Source organism: Pelophylax lessonae, assembly GCF_965119305.1.
Source record: "Pelophylax lessonae genome assembly, chromosome: 2".
Taxonomy (NCBI): Eukaryota; Metazoa; Chordata; class Amphibia; order Anura; family Ranidae; genus Pelophylax; species Pelophylax lessonae.
This window is the reverse complement of record NC_138769.1, coordinates 375,932,469-375,949,920: the sequence shown is the minus strand read 5'-3', so window position 1 is coordinate 375,949,920 and position 17,452 is coordinate 375,932,469. Positions and strand designations below refer to the sequence as shown.

At 46.4% G+C, this 17,452-nt stretch overlaps 1 protein-coding gene across 1 annotated transcript in view; it reads right to left on the bottom strand.

The window, feature by feature from the left end:
• RPS6KB1 (ribosomal protein S6 kinase B1) overlaps positions 1-17,452 on the bottom strand; it is a 104,738-nt gene that overhangs the window by 32,175 nt on the left and 55,111 nt on the right. Inside the window, exons 8-11 of the mRNA XM_082245710.1 lie at positions 16,511-16,601; positions 14,339-14,429; positions 13,925-14,032; positions 10,590-10,652 (exon numbers count right to left, since the gene is read on the bottom strand). Of these exons, the coding sequence (XP_082101836.1) occupies positions 10,590-10,652; positions 13,925-14,032; positions 14,339-14,429; positions 16,511-16,601 (353 nt within the window). The remainder of the gene's footprint in view (positions 1-10,589; positions 10,653-13,924; positions 14,033-14,338; positions 14,430-16,510; positions 16,602-17,452) is intronic.

The following is a 17,452-nucleotide window of genomic DNA, read 5'->3' as shown; positions in this document are numbered from 1 at the left end:
ACCACTACCTTTCAGGGAGGAAGGAAGGAATGATTTCCCAGATTGCAATGTTGAATTGGAAATCCACCATGCCAAGGAGACTTCTGCCTGGATAAAACCGCAGCAGTGGGCTATCCAAAGAAAGGATCTGCTTGTTTACTGTTGTAAGAATGTTCATCTCCAAGCATCTTGAGAGGAATTGAGCATTCGGTACTGCCACGAAGGACACGACCACCAGACTGAAACCTTCATGCAGGAATGAGTCCTGGTTTGCCTGAGAGTCTATTAACTGGAGGTAATAGAAACAATATTTTCCTGGGAAAAAAAATGGATTTTTGTTTTACCATAAAACCCTTTTCTCTGATGTTTATTGATGGACACAGCTTTATATCTATGACAGATGGGTTATGCTGTTCTTCCTAGGAGGACACTAGGCGGAAAAGGGTTAACAAAGCTTTTATAGGGCAGTCCCAGGTGGTATACTCCCACTTCCTGCTCTAGGATCTCAGTTTTGTAACAAGCAGTGTCAGAAGAATACATAACCCAACTCCACAGAGGGGTGGGTGCTTTGACCGTCAATGATCAGAGAAAAGGATTTTATGGTAAGACAAAAATCTATTTATCTCTTTCGTCCATTGACGGACACAGCTTCATATCTTCATTTGGCAGATGGGACATCCCAAAGCAGTATCAGGATGAGGGGTGGAAAAAAAACAGCAGTAAACAAATTCACAAGGGCTAAAAACTTAACCAACCAGGTAAACCCAGGAGCTTAACCAGGAACAACTGGAGCTCACCTACCAAAAAAAAAACACACACCTTCAAGTGACAGAAGTATCTGCCACAGCAGCCTGCAAAACTTTGCAGCCAAAGGCAGCATTTGCAGATGCAAAAATATCCTGCTTGTAAAACTTGGTGAACATGTGTACAGACGCCCAGGTGGTCACTTTGCAAACCTGGACCAATGACGCCTGATGATGGAAGACCCAGGAGGCACTAAGCGCCCTTGTGGAATGTGCCTTAACAGGGAAAGGAGGAATCTGACCCTTAAGTGAATAGGCCTGCACCACCATTTGCCTGATCCATCTGGACCATCCTTAAGAAATCAGATTTCCGAATAGGCTCAGTCGCCATCAAGTACACCATAATGGCCCGGAACACATCCAAAAAATGCAAAGCAACCTCTTTTGGGTGTTTTGGCTTAGTACATAAGGAAGGCAACGCAATGTCTTCATTCAAGTGGAACCCCGAAACGACCTTAGGAAGGAACGACTGACAGGGACGAAACACCACTTTGTCCGTGCGAACCACCAGGTAAGGTGAACTACAGGACAACGCAGCCAGATCCGAGACCCTGCGTGCAGAAGTGATAGCCACCAAGAAAGCCACTTTCTGTGACAAGGTATGTAGAGGAGTTTCCCGAATATTCTCAAAGGATGGCCTTTGAAGAACTGGCAGTACCGGGTTAAGATCCAACGGAGGCACTAGGGACCGCCCCGGAGGGGCAAAATGGTGAACTCCCTGCACAAAGGTGTGAACCAAGGAATTACTTGCTAACGGTCTTTGGAAAAAAATTGCCAAAGCTGAAATCTACACCTTTTTGGAGAAACTCCAGCAGACGTGATACCAAGAAGGAGCTGGGGGGAAACCCCTGACACTCACACCAAAGCAATATACGATTTCTAAACTTGATTTTAAATCTTCCGAGAAGTAGATTTCCTGGCTTTTAACAGAGTAGGAATCACAGATTCCGTCAAACCCCTATCTTTCAGTACCTGGCTTTCAATAGCCAGGCCGTTGAAGCCAGCGACCGTAAAGCAGGATGGAAGAAGATCGGTCCTTGACATAGAAGATCTTTTCTGAGAGGAAGCCGCCAAGGGACATCAGCTACCAGTCTTACCAGGCCTGCATACCAGGACCGACGAGGCAAGTCTGGGGCCACCAGAATCACTGGAATCCCTTCTGCCTGTACTGGAGGAAAAGCATAAATCAGACGATACCGGCCCCAAGGAGCCACCAGAGCATATATGGCGTCTGCCAGAGGATCCCGAGACTCACAACAAATCTCGGAACCTTCCGGTTGAGACGAAAGGCCAACAGGTCCACATCGGGGGTCCCCCACCGGAGACACAGTTGCTCAAAAACTTCCAGGTGAAGGGACCATTCGCCCGGGACACAGTGCCTGACAGGTAGTCCGTCTGCCAATTTTCCACCCCTGGAATGTGCACAGCAGAGCACTGGAACAAGGCGTTCTGCCCATCTTAGAATACCGCCCACTTTTGGTGCCCCCTTGGTGATCGATATATGCTACCTCCGTGGCGTTGTCCGACTGAATCCTTACTAGACACCCCTGCAGACTATCCATCCACTGGGACAGGCAAAGCCGGATCACTCGAATTTCCAGGATGTTGATCGGCAAACTGGACCCCTCCCGAGATCAAAACCCTTGGGCTGATTCGGTGCCCAGAACCCCTCCCCACCCGGACAGGCTGGCGACCGTGGTAACCACTGTCCAGAACAGGGGGAAGGTAGGATTTCCCTTGTCGAAGTGCCAGGGAACAAAGCCTCCAAAGCAGAGACCCTCTCGAACCCCAACAGGATCAAAATGTCAAGAGACTGGATTCTTGTCCAATTTGGTTAGAATCTACTTTTGCAGAAGTCTGGTATGGAACTGAGCAAATGGGATGGCCTCGGAGGTGGAGACCATCAGGCCCAGCACCTGCATACAAGTTCTGAGAGTTGACCAGCAATTGGATAACAGGAGCCGAATCACATGCTGCAATTTGAAGAGTTTTGTTTCCGGGAGAAACAGCCAGGCTGAGGCTGAATCCAGAGTAAGCCACACGAAGTCCAACTTGGTGAAGGCTGACTTTTGAAAATTCAAAGTCCAGCCGAACTCCTGCAGAGTTCTCACCCTGATGTCCAGATCTTTCTTCAGGACAGATGACGATTCCGCCCTCAGAAGATGATCGTCCAGGTACCCCAGTACCAAAATCCCCCGCAGTCTGATCAAGGCTAACACCGGAGCCAACCCTTTTGTGAACACCCGAGGAGCTGAGGTGAGACCAAAGGGTAACGCCACAAATTAATAGTGCTCCTTGCCTATGGCAAAGCGAAGAAAACGCTGATGCCCGATGTAAATCGGGATATGAAGGTAAGCCTCCTTGATGACCATGGAGGCTGGAAGGTCCCCTTGATGAAGGGAAGCCACAACTGTGCGAATGGATTCCATTCTGAATTTCTGTACCCGCACAAAGTGGTTCAGGGCCTTGGGATCCAGGATTGGATGAACCTTCCCCTGCTTTCCTGGGGACCGTGAAGAGGTTTGAATAAAACTCCTGAAAACGTTCCGAATCTGGAACTGGGATATCCCTTGTAACAACAAATCCTGTACAGCTCCTAGAAGGCCTTGAAGCCGATCCGCGGACAGACGCAAATTGGAAGGGAAGAACCTTGCCGGGGGGAGGGCAAGGATCAAAACTTGATTTTGTAACCAGACCGAATAAACTCGAGTACCCATTAGTCTTGGATGAACTAGGTCCATTGGTCTTTAAAGAAACAGACATCCCCCCACCCCTAGTACAGATGAAGGCATCCCTTCAGGCGGAGGAGGGCTTATCCGTGGATTTGGAACCCTTGCCCTGCGAACCCGTGGGACGAAAGGGCCGAAAAAACAGGACCACGTTTGCCGTGAGGCTCTCTCTGTTCTTAGTAACCTGCGGAAGCAAAGTACTCTTGCCTCTCGTGAGACCCTTTAGGATCTCTTCCATGGGGGCTTCGAAGAGGCGGTCTCCTACAAAGGGAAGATCCGTCAGAACCTTTTTGGAGGCCTGGTCCTCCAGATCATCACCGCTGTCACCGACGCCCTGCAGGCTAACAGAGCTGCATCCAGGGAGGCATTACAGATATATTGCAACCCCTGTATTAACTGGTCTGCTAGCTCTGCCATTTCGTGAGGGTGCTAACCCTCTTTCAAATTCTGGCGTAAAAGCTTTGCCCACTCCGTCAAGGTCTCAGAGACCAAGGTAATGGCAAACACTGGTTTAAGGATTGAACCTGCCACGGAAAAAAAGATGGCGGACCAAGGATTCAGCCTTCCTATCTGCAGGATCCTTAAAGGACAGAGCGTCCTCCACTGGTAGTAACGCGACTTTATTTAGCCTAGAAACCTGGGAGGCCACCACCGGTGGCACTATACGTTTCTTCAAAAGGGAATCTTCAAAAGGATATCTCCTAGCAAAACGCTTGGGTATCCCAGCCATGCGTTTCAGGGACCCCCACTGAAAGGAAAACACTTTAGTCACTCTAGATGGCCTGCGGGTGCCTAATGGCCCCAGAGCGGCCGACGCAGCATCCGCTAAATTCTCCATTCTAAGTTTCTCACACTGACACAATCCGTGCCTCCACAAGTGCTTTTTCTTGCGCAGAGGAGGTGGAAAAGGAATCATACTATCAGAGCACTTGAAGTGCGTGGGCGCAGACCCCATGGGATGACTTGCGTCCACGGTGGCCAAATCAGCCTCAGAATCTGAGGCGGCAGAGGAAACAGGTGAAGGCGGAGGGCGCTTTTTGCCAGGTCTTTTCTGTAGGACCATGTCCATTTTAGACACTAGATTACATGAGGCAGTTACACGGCCAGGGAGACTTGTGGGGACCTCCCTCAGCACATAACACCCCCAAAGTAGATATCCGGCCGCTCAGCGACTCGGAGCGACCCAGATGTGACTCAATTTTTTACCACACCTAACGGTCACAGCTCAGTTCACCTCACTGAGGGAGGCAAGGGTGGGAAGGGAACCTGGGAGACCTACCAACCCTGGGAGGACCCCGCATTTACCCCAAACTTCCAGAGGGAGAGGGGGGCACTACTCACCATACCATTGGAACCTGCGGACCAGAGGAATGCTGCGACTCCAGCCGCAACCAGGTCGTGTGCGTCCTTGCGAGGTGTCCCACTCGCAAGCCTGTCTGCATGCACTCGCTGGCCAGACTGGGAGGACCGTAAGGATCTAGGATAGCCAGTGCGTCACCCAGTCCGGAAGTTGATTGATTGTAGTTCTCACAGGAACAAACCTGATTGTAGAAGAAAAAAAGGAAAAAAAAAAAAAAAAAAAGAAGGAACAAATGCCAGGACCAGAGATCCCAGCAAGGAGCTAGGTCCTTACTCCTGACTAGGCAGGAGGAAAAAAAAAAAAAAAAAAAAAACAGATCATAGAGCAGGAAGTGGGATTATACCACCTGGTACTGCCCTATAGGAGTAGTTAGGCTTTGTTAACCCTTTTCCGCCTACTGTCCTACTCCTAGGAAGAGCATAACCCATCTGTCAAATGAAGATATGAAGCTGTGTCCGTCAATGAACGAAAGAGAAAGGAACATTTTTGCCTGGGTCGTGTCCAAGATCAGTCCCAAATACTCCAAACAATAGGAAAGCTGGAGGGTGGATGTCAAAGTCGTTCACTCATCTAAAAGTTGGAAGAACAGGACAGTGGCTGAAGAATCTCTCAGCAGAGACTTGTCCGAGTACTTTGACATGGATACCCTGAGATGGTACCAGAGCCAGTACGATTGTGAATACTTTTGCTGCACAGGAGAGCCCTAATTGTAGGATGACATATTGAACAGGTCGTCCCTAACAGCAAAGCCTAGAAATCAGTGCGCAGGAGAGTGTGAAGATAGGCAACTTGGATAGATGTACATGGATGCCAGAAATTGGCCTAATCTGAGAAAGTGATGACAGATCGTCTCTACTCTGACTACAGCAGAATTTGGGGATTCTCAGCTATCAATTTAGGAATTTTAGGTCCAAAATGGGGCGAACACCTCCATTTGGTTAGGGAACTGGGAAACTTTGATTACACTTCATGAATAACATTTGACTTACCTTAGATGCAGGTTCCTGGAGGGAACCAAACTGCAAGGTGAATATACCCCGAAGGGGTACCATAGCTGTGGAACTGTATAGCACCCTGCAGCCAATTACATTTGTTTTCCCAGGTGCCAAGGTGAGCACCAAACATAGGATCCAGTACACAAAGCAAAAATTACAGACCAGTTCCGCTACATTACAGGGTCAGTCCCATGCTGGGGGGGGGGGGGGGATGTAACCAATCTGGAAAGTGGAAACATGGCTAATCCAGAAACAGAATGGGGAAAACCCGCTGTAACACTGCCTACAGGAACTGTCACCCAAATGTGGTGTCCACAGAGGAATAAACCTATCTGGCAGCAGAGCTTAGTAAATGTATAAAGAGGAACAGATGACATCCTTACAAACTTCAATAGAAGCTTAATGCTGAATAGCCCAGGGAGTACCGACACTCATGGTAGAATAGGCCTTGACTAAGAAAAGGAGAAAAATGAACCTTCATAAAAAGGCCAGAGAAATAAGCCGATGAGTCCACCTATAATGCATGCCGGGACCACTACTTATTTACTGCACATTTGTGGTTTTTGCGAATTTACTTTCACTCCTTTTTTATGCAGTATTTAACCAAGCATGTTTGCTTTAAGCGGTAAATACCACATAAAGCGGTAGTAAATTTAAAATTTCAGGATCGAATGCGGTATTTGGGAAAACCCCTAAATACCACATGCGATCCGATTCTGTGAATGGAGCCAAGGATGCCTTATAGGGGGCCACTAACCAAATGCAAATATTATATTGCAGCTTACCAATTCTTAGGTGCAGTGGCTACAATAGTTTTCTTTTTTGGTTTTCTTCTATTTTCATCTGGTGATTTGGCCAGTATGTTGATTAAAAGAACAAGCTCTCGGACAACGCTACTGGGGAAGTAGATGGTGGTATGGTGTGGGAGGGTCACAAAGCAGTGGTTCGAGGCTCCCTTATTGCCTGGGGTTCTAAACTCAAAAAGGAAAGGCAGGTGGACTTTCAGCGTGTCCTCACTGCTCTGCAGCATGCAGAACTGACACAAACATAACTGACCCCGAGACTCTGACTAGGCTGACTGAATTGCGCACCAGGTTTACTAAACTTCTGGATCGCCAGATTTCCCGCAGACTACGCTATAGGTCCCATAGATATTACGAGTTCGGTAACAAATGTGGTAGGATGCTAGCCAGGGCCCTTCGAAAACACCGGCTGTCTGTCCATGTCGCTAAGCTTCATTCCCCCACAGGAGATCCGGTGTACCATAACTCTAAACTGGCGTCGATGTTTCACGATTACTACGCAGCCCTGTATAACCTTGATCCTGGCTCTGGCGTGACCTCTCTGTCGCGAAAGTCGGGGGATTGATGACTACCTGTCCTCCGCGGATATGCCCAGTATCTCCTTGGCCCAATGAGTGGAATTAGAGGCTCCCATCACGGCAGAATTGCTAGCCACGGTAAAGTCTCTCCCGGACGGGAAAGCCCCCGGCCCGATCGGTCTCACAAAAGCGCACTATGTGAAATTCTTTCCATACCTCCAATCTCACATGTGCACTTTCTTCAATACCCTGGCCGAGGATGGCCGCCTTCCCAGGGACATGTTCTTGGCGCACATTACCGTTCTTGCGAAGGACAGCAGGGACCACACACTGCCACAAAATTACCGCCCGATCTCGCTTTTGAACACAGATTTTAAGCTATTTGCCAAGATCTTGGCTAATCGGCTAAAATCTCTAGTTCCTGGATTCGTGCACCCGGATCAGACGGGATTCGTCACGGGACGGGAAGCTAGAGACAATTCTGTCCGTGCCCTCCATCTCATCCATTGGGTTCGCTCACAGGCCCCGCAGCCCCCCTATTTGTTGCTTTCGACAGACGCCGAGAAGGCTTTCAATCGGGTGGATTGGAGCTTTCTCGCGGCCGTCTTGAAGCGCTTGGACATGGGCCCCTGTATGCTACACTGGATTTGAGCACTCTACCAGTCCCCTTCGGCACAGGTCAGGGTTAATGGTTGCCTCTCAGACCCATTCCCAATCAGAAACGGCACGCGACAAGTCTGCCCCCTGTCGCCCCTCTTATTTGCACTGGCTTTAGAGCCCTTGCTCCGTAAGGTGCGGGCGAACGTGAACATTAGGGGGGTCACAGTGGGCTCCACGGAACACAAGCTCTCTGCGTATGCGGACGACGTTATGTTCCATGTGGTGGAAACGGTCACCTCTCTGCCCAATCTGATGGCGGAACTCTCGGCGTATGGCAAGGTATCCAATTTTCAAATCAATTACTCCTAGTCCGAAATTCTGCCTGTCACCATACCTCCACCTGTGGCATCCACGCGGCGGGCTTCTTTTCCCTTCACGTGGACGGTTTCCTCTATGAAATACTTAGGTGTTCACCTTACTAATTCCCTGGACTCCCTGTACACCTGTAATTATGCTCCTCTTCTCGGGCGGATTCGTGCAGACCTCGAATCCTGAGACAGATCCTCTTTTACATGAATCGGTCACACAAATATCCTCAAAATGACTGTCCTCCCCCCGTAAACTGTTTCTCCTACAGATGATCCCTGCGCCGCTTCCTAGATGCTTCTTTGCTGAACTTAAGAGCCTCTTTATTGCATACGTGTGGGGGGGTAAGAGACCCCGGATAGCTGTTACTTTATTGCAGAGGACCAAACACAATCTTGGCCTGCCTAATATTCTACAGTACTATAGAGCTGTGGCTCTCCAACGCCTGCTGGACTGGCGGTTTCAGACCTCGTCGAAGATGTGGGTCTCTTTGGAAAAAACGGTTGCGGGCCGCAACCTGGCGTATGCCCCGTGGGTGCCTGCGGAGAATAGGGGACTGTCGCACTGGGCGTCCCCTTTGACGACCCACTCACTACGTGTGTGGGATAAATGAAATGGCTACTTGGCTCTGGCTCCTCTCACGTCTCCGCTGGCACCTGTGGGGGGTTTCCCATGGTTCTCCCCTGGAGAGCGGCTATCATCGTGGGGCTCCTGGGCTAGAGATGGGGAGGTTAGTCTAGCTCGCTTCTGGTCTGCTGGAACTTTTGTCCCCTTGGCTACGCTGAGGGTTCGTTATGGAAGCTTTCCCTTTGACTTCTGGAGATACCGTCAATTGACGCATTTTGTGGCCTCTGCTTGCCAGGCGGCCCAGATCAGAACCAAGCTCACTCACTTCGAACGCTTGTGGGCAGCCCGTGACCCGCAGCAGCATTTGATCTCAGCCCTGTATAAATCATTGGAGCTGGCCAAACCCTCTCCTAAACCGTATTTCATCAGGGAATGGGAAAAGGACTTGGATTTTGAGTTTACCTCAGACCAACTCCACCGCCTGTACCGTCTGACCCACTCTAGTTCTGTAGATTCCAAGACACAGGAGAATAACTATAAGCTGCTCTCAAGATGGTACAGAGTTCCAGTGACTATAGCTAGATTCTGCCCTGGGGTTTCGGATGGGTCCTGGAGGGGCTGTGGGCAGAGAGGGACGCTCCTTCATATATGGTGGACGTGCCCTCGGATCAGGCCCTTCTAGGAGATGGTGAAGAAACATTCTGGCCGGTCTCGGTCTAGACGTACCGGACTCCCCGGGGCTTTTCCTCCTGCATGCCCCCCCCCCCCAGTGCCGATCCCGAGATAAAAGCGAGGGGCTCTCCCGCACTTGCTCAACCCTGCCAAGCACCTCATTCCTATCCACTGGAAGACTCCCCATGTCCCTAGCGAGGCAGACTGGTTTCGCAAAGTACAGGAGATTATGGACGCTGAGGAGTGGATGGCCACGTGTGGAGGCACCCGGGATGGGTTTGACGCAGCTTGGTCGCAATGGCGCCGGTACGCCCCCAATTCGTTCCCTGTGTCCTCCAGTCTCAATGTGGCCCTCCTGGCGCTAGCTGACCCCTCATTTCATCGGCGGGTACTGCAAGCCTCACACACCCCTGCACCTTAGCCTTGTTTATGTTTCCTTGTTTGTTGCTCTTGGAGCCGGGCGTGGGCACCCCTTCGGGTTACCCGATTCTCCCCCTTGGATGGCAGAGATACTCTCCCCCTCTTTTTTCTTCCCCCTTGTTTTTATGCAATATTTGCCCAGCCCCCTTCTGTTGAGCTATTGGTTTGCACATTTATTGTAGATTGTCCAGTTACTATTGTTTCGCTCAGTTATGCTCCATTAGCTTTGTCTGTATAATGCTGGGTTTCTTTTTCTTTTTTGTACTACATTGTTTGTTATTGCAACTCTTTCTCAATAAAAATTGATTATACAAAAAAAAAAAAAAAACGAACAAGCTCTCCTCCAAATGGAACAGAGAGTTGGGACAAACCATTTAACACTAACAGGGGTACTTATAATAATCATCTTTTATTTCCGTAAAACCTTAATCCCAAAAGTGAAAAAACTGTTTGCTGTTGCCACTTATAAAGTGTTAGCGGGAGCTTGCCCTCAATTTGTTATTGTTTTAAATCTGCAAGTACTTCTCATTCATCCAGAGAGGGGGTAATCGAATAAAGGAGGTGTGTTCATGTGGCAGCCACCACATATGATTGGTAAGCTGTAATATATTACAATTTTGGCTTTGGGTTTAAACAGTTTTAAGCAAATAAAAGATAATGTTAGGATAGCGGTCTCATTAAATAAATTTCAGTGGTAAGCCTGATCAACCTACATATCAAGTTGGACAAATGTTACATTTAGGAACTAGAGTGAGTAAGGGACAGTGTTAAACATACCTGTACATCCCCAGCATCGGCAGCTCCTGCTCCAAGACGAGAGGCAGCATTTCTTTTTAGCAGCTGAGAAAAGTATGAAAATGAGCACACATCTATGACACACAGTTATCAATTACTAGTTTAAACAGACTTACTTAAGAGTAATAGTAGGAAAAAAAGAGTACTGTACTTTATAGTAATCCAAACCTACCCACCAAATAAGAAAAAAGCTGGCTGCTATGGGTTACCACTGCTTTAACAAAGTCTTACTGAATAAGTCTGTAGACCAAATGAACAGCAACATACCTTTTCCCATTCAATATTTTTTTATTGATTTGGCATTAACACTTACATCGTGCTGTACAGTTGCTCTGCTTGAACATATAGAATTGCTAAAAATTGCAAACAAGCTTCACAACAGAAATTGAAGAACTGTATCAACTTTTTGTACTTCGTAATTTTCCCACACAAAGAGTTGCTTTTATGTTCAACTCCTCTCAACTCCCCAAGGAGTTTTTCTGGCGTTGGACATTTGGCTGAGGTGACTATTGTATTCGTGCTCAACTGTGATACCATTGTGCTCAAAAGCTTGCATATCTTGACAGAAATGAAATTTTGGTATGGATATTGAAAACATAACTGATAATGCAAAAAAAAGAAACTGCCTTTTAACCACTTAAGCCCCGGAGGATTTTCCTGCTAAACGACCAGGGGGTATTTTGCGATTCGGCACTGCGTGACTTTAACAGACAATTGCGCGGTCGTGCGACACTGTAAACGAATTTGGCGTCCTTTTTTTCCCACAAACAGAGCTTTCTTTTGGTGGTATTTGATCACCCGTGCGATTTTTACTTTTTGCGCTATAAACAAAAAAAGAGCGTACATTTTGCAAAAATAACAATATTTTTCACATTTTATTATATGAAATTCCCCAAAAAAAAAATGTAAAAATCTAAATTTTTTAAAATTTTCGGCCAATTTGTTTTATGCTACCTATGTTTGGTAAAAATAAAAAAAAAAAAAAAAAAAAAAAAAAAAAAAAATCGCAAAAAGCGTATTTTGATTGGTTTGCGCAAAAGTTATCGCATTTACTAACAAAGGGAAAGATTTCTGTCATTTTTGGTATTTTTTTTTTTAACGTGTAATGGCGGCAATCTGCGATTTTTTTTGCGGTACTGCGACATTGGGGCGGACAGATCGGACCCTTGACTGACATTTTTGACACTTTTGGGGTTACCAGTGACATTTCTACAGTAATCAGTGCTATATATATGCACTGTTACTGTAAAAATACACTGGTAGTGAAGGGGTTAACTTTATTTGGGAGGGAGGGGCTGTGTGTGTGTCCCTAGGGGCGTGCTTTCTACTGTGATTGGCTGTGGCTTGAGCTGTAAGGACACTGATCAACGGATCTACATAGTAGATCCATGTGATCAGTGTTTTTACAGCGAGGAGAATGACAGGTGGCTTGTTTACACAAGCTGCCTGACATTCTCCCTCTCCCCCGCCGATCGCCGAGTGACCGGCGGACATCGGGTCCGCCAGTCACACGCGCGGGGGGGTCCGTGACCGCGCGGGCGCGCGCTCGCTCCCCAGAGCCTCACAGGCGAGCGACGTAGACCTACGTCACTCTGCCTGTGAGGGGCTGACTGCCGCAGTAAATATACTGTGAGCAGTCGGCAAGCGGTTAAGGATAGTGATCATATGAAGTAATTTATATCACATAGTTGTTGGGCTCCTTTTTAACATCGGAAAACACCTAAATGGCTTGTATCAAAAGTTTACATACCCTGGAATATTCGCCTTGGTACAGACACACAAGGCGACACACAGGTATAAAATGGCAAATAAAAGGGTAATTTCCATCATCCGTGGCTTTTTAAATTTCAATTAGTGTGTGTACAAATAGTCAAGGAGTTTGTAAGCTCTTAAGTGGATGAACCAAGCAGTCTAGATACTGAGCCATAGGAAGCAGAAAAGAACGGTCAAAAAACCTGTGTAACAAGGTAACGGAACTTTATAAAGATGAAAAAGGATATTCTAAGTTTTGAATACGCCATTCAGTACTGTTCAATCGCTTAAGTGGAAAATTCAGGGATCTCTTGATACCAAGCCAAGGTCAGGTAGAGCAAGATTACAGCCACAACTGGCAGGAGAATTGTTTGGAATATATATGGTGGTTTCAAGGAGCACAATACGACAATACTTGAACAGAAATGAGCTGCATCGTCGAGTTGCCAGAAAGAAGCCCTTACTGCACCAATGCCACAAAAAAGCCCGGTTACAATATGCCTAACACCTTGACATGCCTCTCAGCTTCTGGCAAACTGTAATCTGGAGTGATAAAACCAACAGAGCTTTATGGACACAACCATAAGTGCTTTGTTGGGGGAGGGGTAAACAAGGTCTATAGGGACAAGATGACCATCCCCACTGTGAAGCATAGTGGTGGCTCACTAATGTTTTGGAGGTGTGAGCTCTAAAGGCATGGGGAATCTTGAGAAAATTGAAGGCAATATGAATGCAGCATGTTATCAGAAAATTAGCATTCTTCTGCAGGAAAGATGTGCATGGGACGCGCTTTGATTTTCTAGCACCACATGACCCTAAGCACAACACCAAGTTGGCTCCCCAGTGGTTACGGAAGAAAAAAAAAAAAAAAAAAAAAATCCGGAGTGCCTATCAGAGTCTCCTGATCTTAATATGATAAAGTCCTCTGGGGAGATCTCAAATGTGCAGTTCAAGCAAGAAGACCAAAGACTTTGCATGACCTGGTGACATTTTGCTAAGTCTAAAGAGCAGCTATACTACTTGCAAGAAATTCAGGGCCTGATAGACAAAAAAAAAAAAAAAACTGCACACTTTCATTGATGCTAAAGGGGGCAATACACAGTATTAAGAACTAAGTGGATGCAGACTTCTCAACAGGGGTCACCAAATTTGTTTACTCGTTGCCATATTTTATTTTAGAATTGTGCCTTTCTGTTATGACCTACAGTTTAATATGAATCCCATAGGAAATCAAAGAAATGTATTTGGCCAGTTTACTCATGTTGTCTTTAAAAATAGTACTGTATTACCATTTCTTCAACGGTATGCAAACTTGAGCACAACTGTTATCTGTGCAGTTATAGGATGGGCCAATGGTTCCACATTATTTTTGGTCACAGAACCAGGGGGTAGAACTGAGCTCCAGAATCTTGTGTATAATCAAGAATAGTTACCAGGTTCAAAATGTATATCATTTATATCATTAGTGAGGAAAAGTTAAAGTTCTACAGTAGCTACATAGATTGGGTGACTGCTTATACTGAAGAGGGAAGGAGCGTAGAGGTTTAACACCTTTGGCAACATACCTTTTTAAGTAAATCCCTGGCTTCTTGTGTGAGGTAGGGGGGTAAGTTTAGTTTACACTTTAGGATTTTGTCAATAGTCTTTTTTCGGTTTTCACCAGTAAAAGGTGGCTGCGAAAACAAGACAAGGAGGCATTTGCTTACAAGAAAAAATAAATAAATAATTGTTACATTTTGTGATGCAAAATTCTAACTATACAAGCACATTCAATTTATTTTTATTTTTTTAACTAGTAGTTCAACATTACTTGGGAATTTTTTTAAAATACAGAAGAATGTTATAACAGAACTTTACTGAGCAAATTTTTTTGTAAAATTTGATAAAAATGTTTAATTACCTATAACTATTCTAATTTTAAACTAGAATAACGTGGTAAAAAGCATAGAAATAAGTTATGAAGAAGAAAAGTAACCTACTGCTCCAGTTAACATGTCATACATCAGGGCTCCCAAACTCCACCAATCAACTGCACGATTATGACCACTTCTCATTAAAATTTCAGGAGCCCTAAAAACAAAATAAAGAGAGAAAAACCAATTGAATAGATTGCAAACAATATGGAGATTTTGTAGAATTGTTTTCACACAAGAGTCCAATTAAAACCATCTAGAAAAATGTTAAATGAAAGCGGTGTGAATCTTGTGTGAAAACATTTACAAATAGACCCCCCCCCCCTTTGTGTAAGCCAAAAAGTATCTAACCTGGCTCCCAGAAGTATCTAATGCTGCAACAAATTCACTGATTGTAAAGTCGTTTTTGTTTTGTTTTTAAACCGCAAACATGTTATATTTACCTGCCCTGTGCAGTGGATTTGCACAGGGCAGCCTGGATCCTCCTCTTTTCGGGTCCCTCTTCTCTGCTCCTAGCTCCTTCCCTCCTGACAAGTGCCTCCTAGCCCCTTCCCTCCTGACAAGTGCCCCCACAGCAAGCAGCTTGCTATGGAAGCACCCAAGCCAAGCTGCAGCTCCGTGTCCATTTAGACACGGAGTTGGTGTTTGGCCCTCTCTCCTGATTGGCTAGCTGACTTTGACCGCCGCCGGAGCCAATGGGGCTGAGCAAATCAGTAGGGAGAGTCCCGGACGGACAAGGGGCTTGTGGACATCGCTGGACAGAGATGGGGCTCGGGTAAGTATTAGGGGGTGCTGGGGGCGGCTGCTACACACAGAAGGCTTTTTATCTTAATGCATTAATATGAAAAATCTTCTGACTTTACAACTCCTTTAACACATCTAATGGAAAAAAGGTTTTTCTTTTTTAAATAGATTTAGATAAAGTGTGGAAGCGCTGAACCCGTATCAGCCATATATTGCTATGTCCCAACTGGCAAGATTCTCTGGTACTTAAGCTTACAAAGCACATAGGGAGATGGGACAACATATATTGTGTATATTTTGTCCCGGGGGAAATCTCCCGTCAATTCCCTCCTTCAACCCTATTTGGCCATCTCCTTCTGGTCTTTTTTTTTTTTTTTCAAGCAAGGCCTGCCCGTGTTCCGAGTGCTGGTTGAATGTACCGTGGAATTTCCGCCTGTGATCGGCCTCGGCACCTGTCAGGCAGGCAAGGCATCAGGTGGCTGGGCTACCCACGTATCTCACTGCCTTCGCTTTTGGCTTGGCAGGCTGGTCTGGACAGCAGTGGCTGACCTCAGTCGTCATCGCCGGTGGTGGTGGTAAATGTGTTTTCCCGAGTCTGGGACATGGAGCTGTGTGAGAGGCGACATCACAGGGAGATGTTTGGCCGGTGTAGCTCATGTTGGCTGCATCCAGTGCTCTCCTCATCTAACCCCCCCCCCCCCAGTCTCCTCATTGTCAGCTTGAGGAGAGACGTCTGGCCAGCTACCAGGGCTCCTCTCCCATTCCCAGCTCCTCCATGCTACTGTAGTTCCTACTGGCTCCCCTGTGTGTATATGTCCTTCCTTGGAGCCTGGCCTGTAGCTGGACTCTCCCAGGCTAGAGGAGGTGGTTGTCAGATGGAAGGGCCTGGCCGTCCTTTACTCGCTGAATCCTGGGTCAGAGCAGGCAGCAGCAGTGTCCCTGGGGGAGAAGGATGGACCCACACCTCAAAACCCTAAACATTTTACAAAAGCAGCGCAACTTCCCCCTTATAATTATACTGACTGCTGCCTGTTCGCCCACAGTACATTTACTGCAGGCAGATGGCACGAGCAGGCTGGATAACGTACATGTACGCCTGTTCCGGGTTAGGGGCACACATGTGGACGCTCCCTGCAGATGCACGCTGACACTGGCTACAGCAGGATTTTATCAGCAGGTCACGGCCAATGATTTATGGCTGAGACCTGTTGACCGGCTGTAGTCAATGACAGCACATAGTCCTTTGTTTACAAACACACACAGGTCAGCGATCTTTGTAAGTTTGAAAAAAAAAAAAAAATGGCTCCTAACTTTTTTAGCTGCCTCCTAGATTCAAAGCAAATTTGTCAAGTCCTACTTTAAGGGATTTCCTTTTTAATCACTTACTGTTGTATAGGATTTATATGTACCCTTGTTCCTAAGAAGTTGTCAAGTTTTAACCTCTGAAATAGGAAATGCAGCAGTGTTAAAGTCAAAGCTAAAAGCTCAACTCACATGTATTCTATTGTCCCACAAAATGTATGAGTGACTGTGCCATCATGAATGGATTCCTTACAAAGGCCAAAGTCTGTTAATTTCACATGCCCTATAAAAAAAAAAAAAAAAAACAGCTGAACTACAGGAAGCCTAAAGGACAAAACATAGAACATAACTGCTTTGAATGTTTTAGTAATACTATCAAAATGACTAAAAAAATCCTAAAGTAATAAATGTATTCACACATGTACAGTATCTCTGAAAAGTGAGTACACCCCTCACATTCTTGTAAATATTTTATTATATATATCTTTTCATGTGACAACACTGAAGAAATGATACATTGCTACAAAGTAAAGTAGTGAGTGTACAGCTTGTATATAAAACAGTGTAAATTTGCTGTTACCTCAAAACAACAACACACAGCCATTAATGTCTAAACCGCTGGCAAAAAAAGTGAGTACACCCCTAAGTCAAAATATCCAAACTGGCCCAAAAGTGTCAATCCAGCACTGCCCTAACCCTCTTGGGCATGGAGTTCACCAGAGCTTCACAAGTTGCCACTGGAGTCCTCTTCCACTCCTCCATGACATCACGGAGCTGGTGGATGTTAGAGACATTGCGCTCCTCTGCCTTCCGTTTGAGGATGCCCAACAGGGTTTAGGTCTGGAGGCATGCTTGGCCAGTCCATCACCTTTACCCTCAGCTTCTTTAGCAAGTCAGTGGTAGTATCAGGGGTGTGTTTGGGGTAGTTATGTTGGAATACTGCCCTGTGGCCCAGTCTCTGAAGGGAGAGGATCATGCTCTGCTTCAGTATGTCACAGTACATGTTGGTATTCATGATTCCCTCAATGAACTGTAGCTCCCCAGTGCCGGCAGCACTCATCCAGCCCCAGACCATGACACACCCACCACCATGCTTGACTGTAGGCAAGACACACTTGTCTTTGTAGTCCTTAC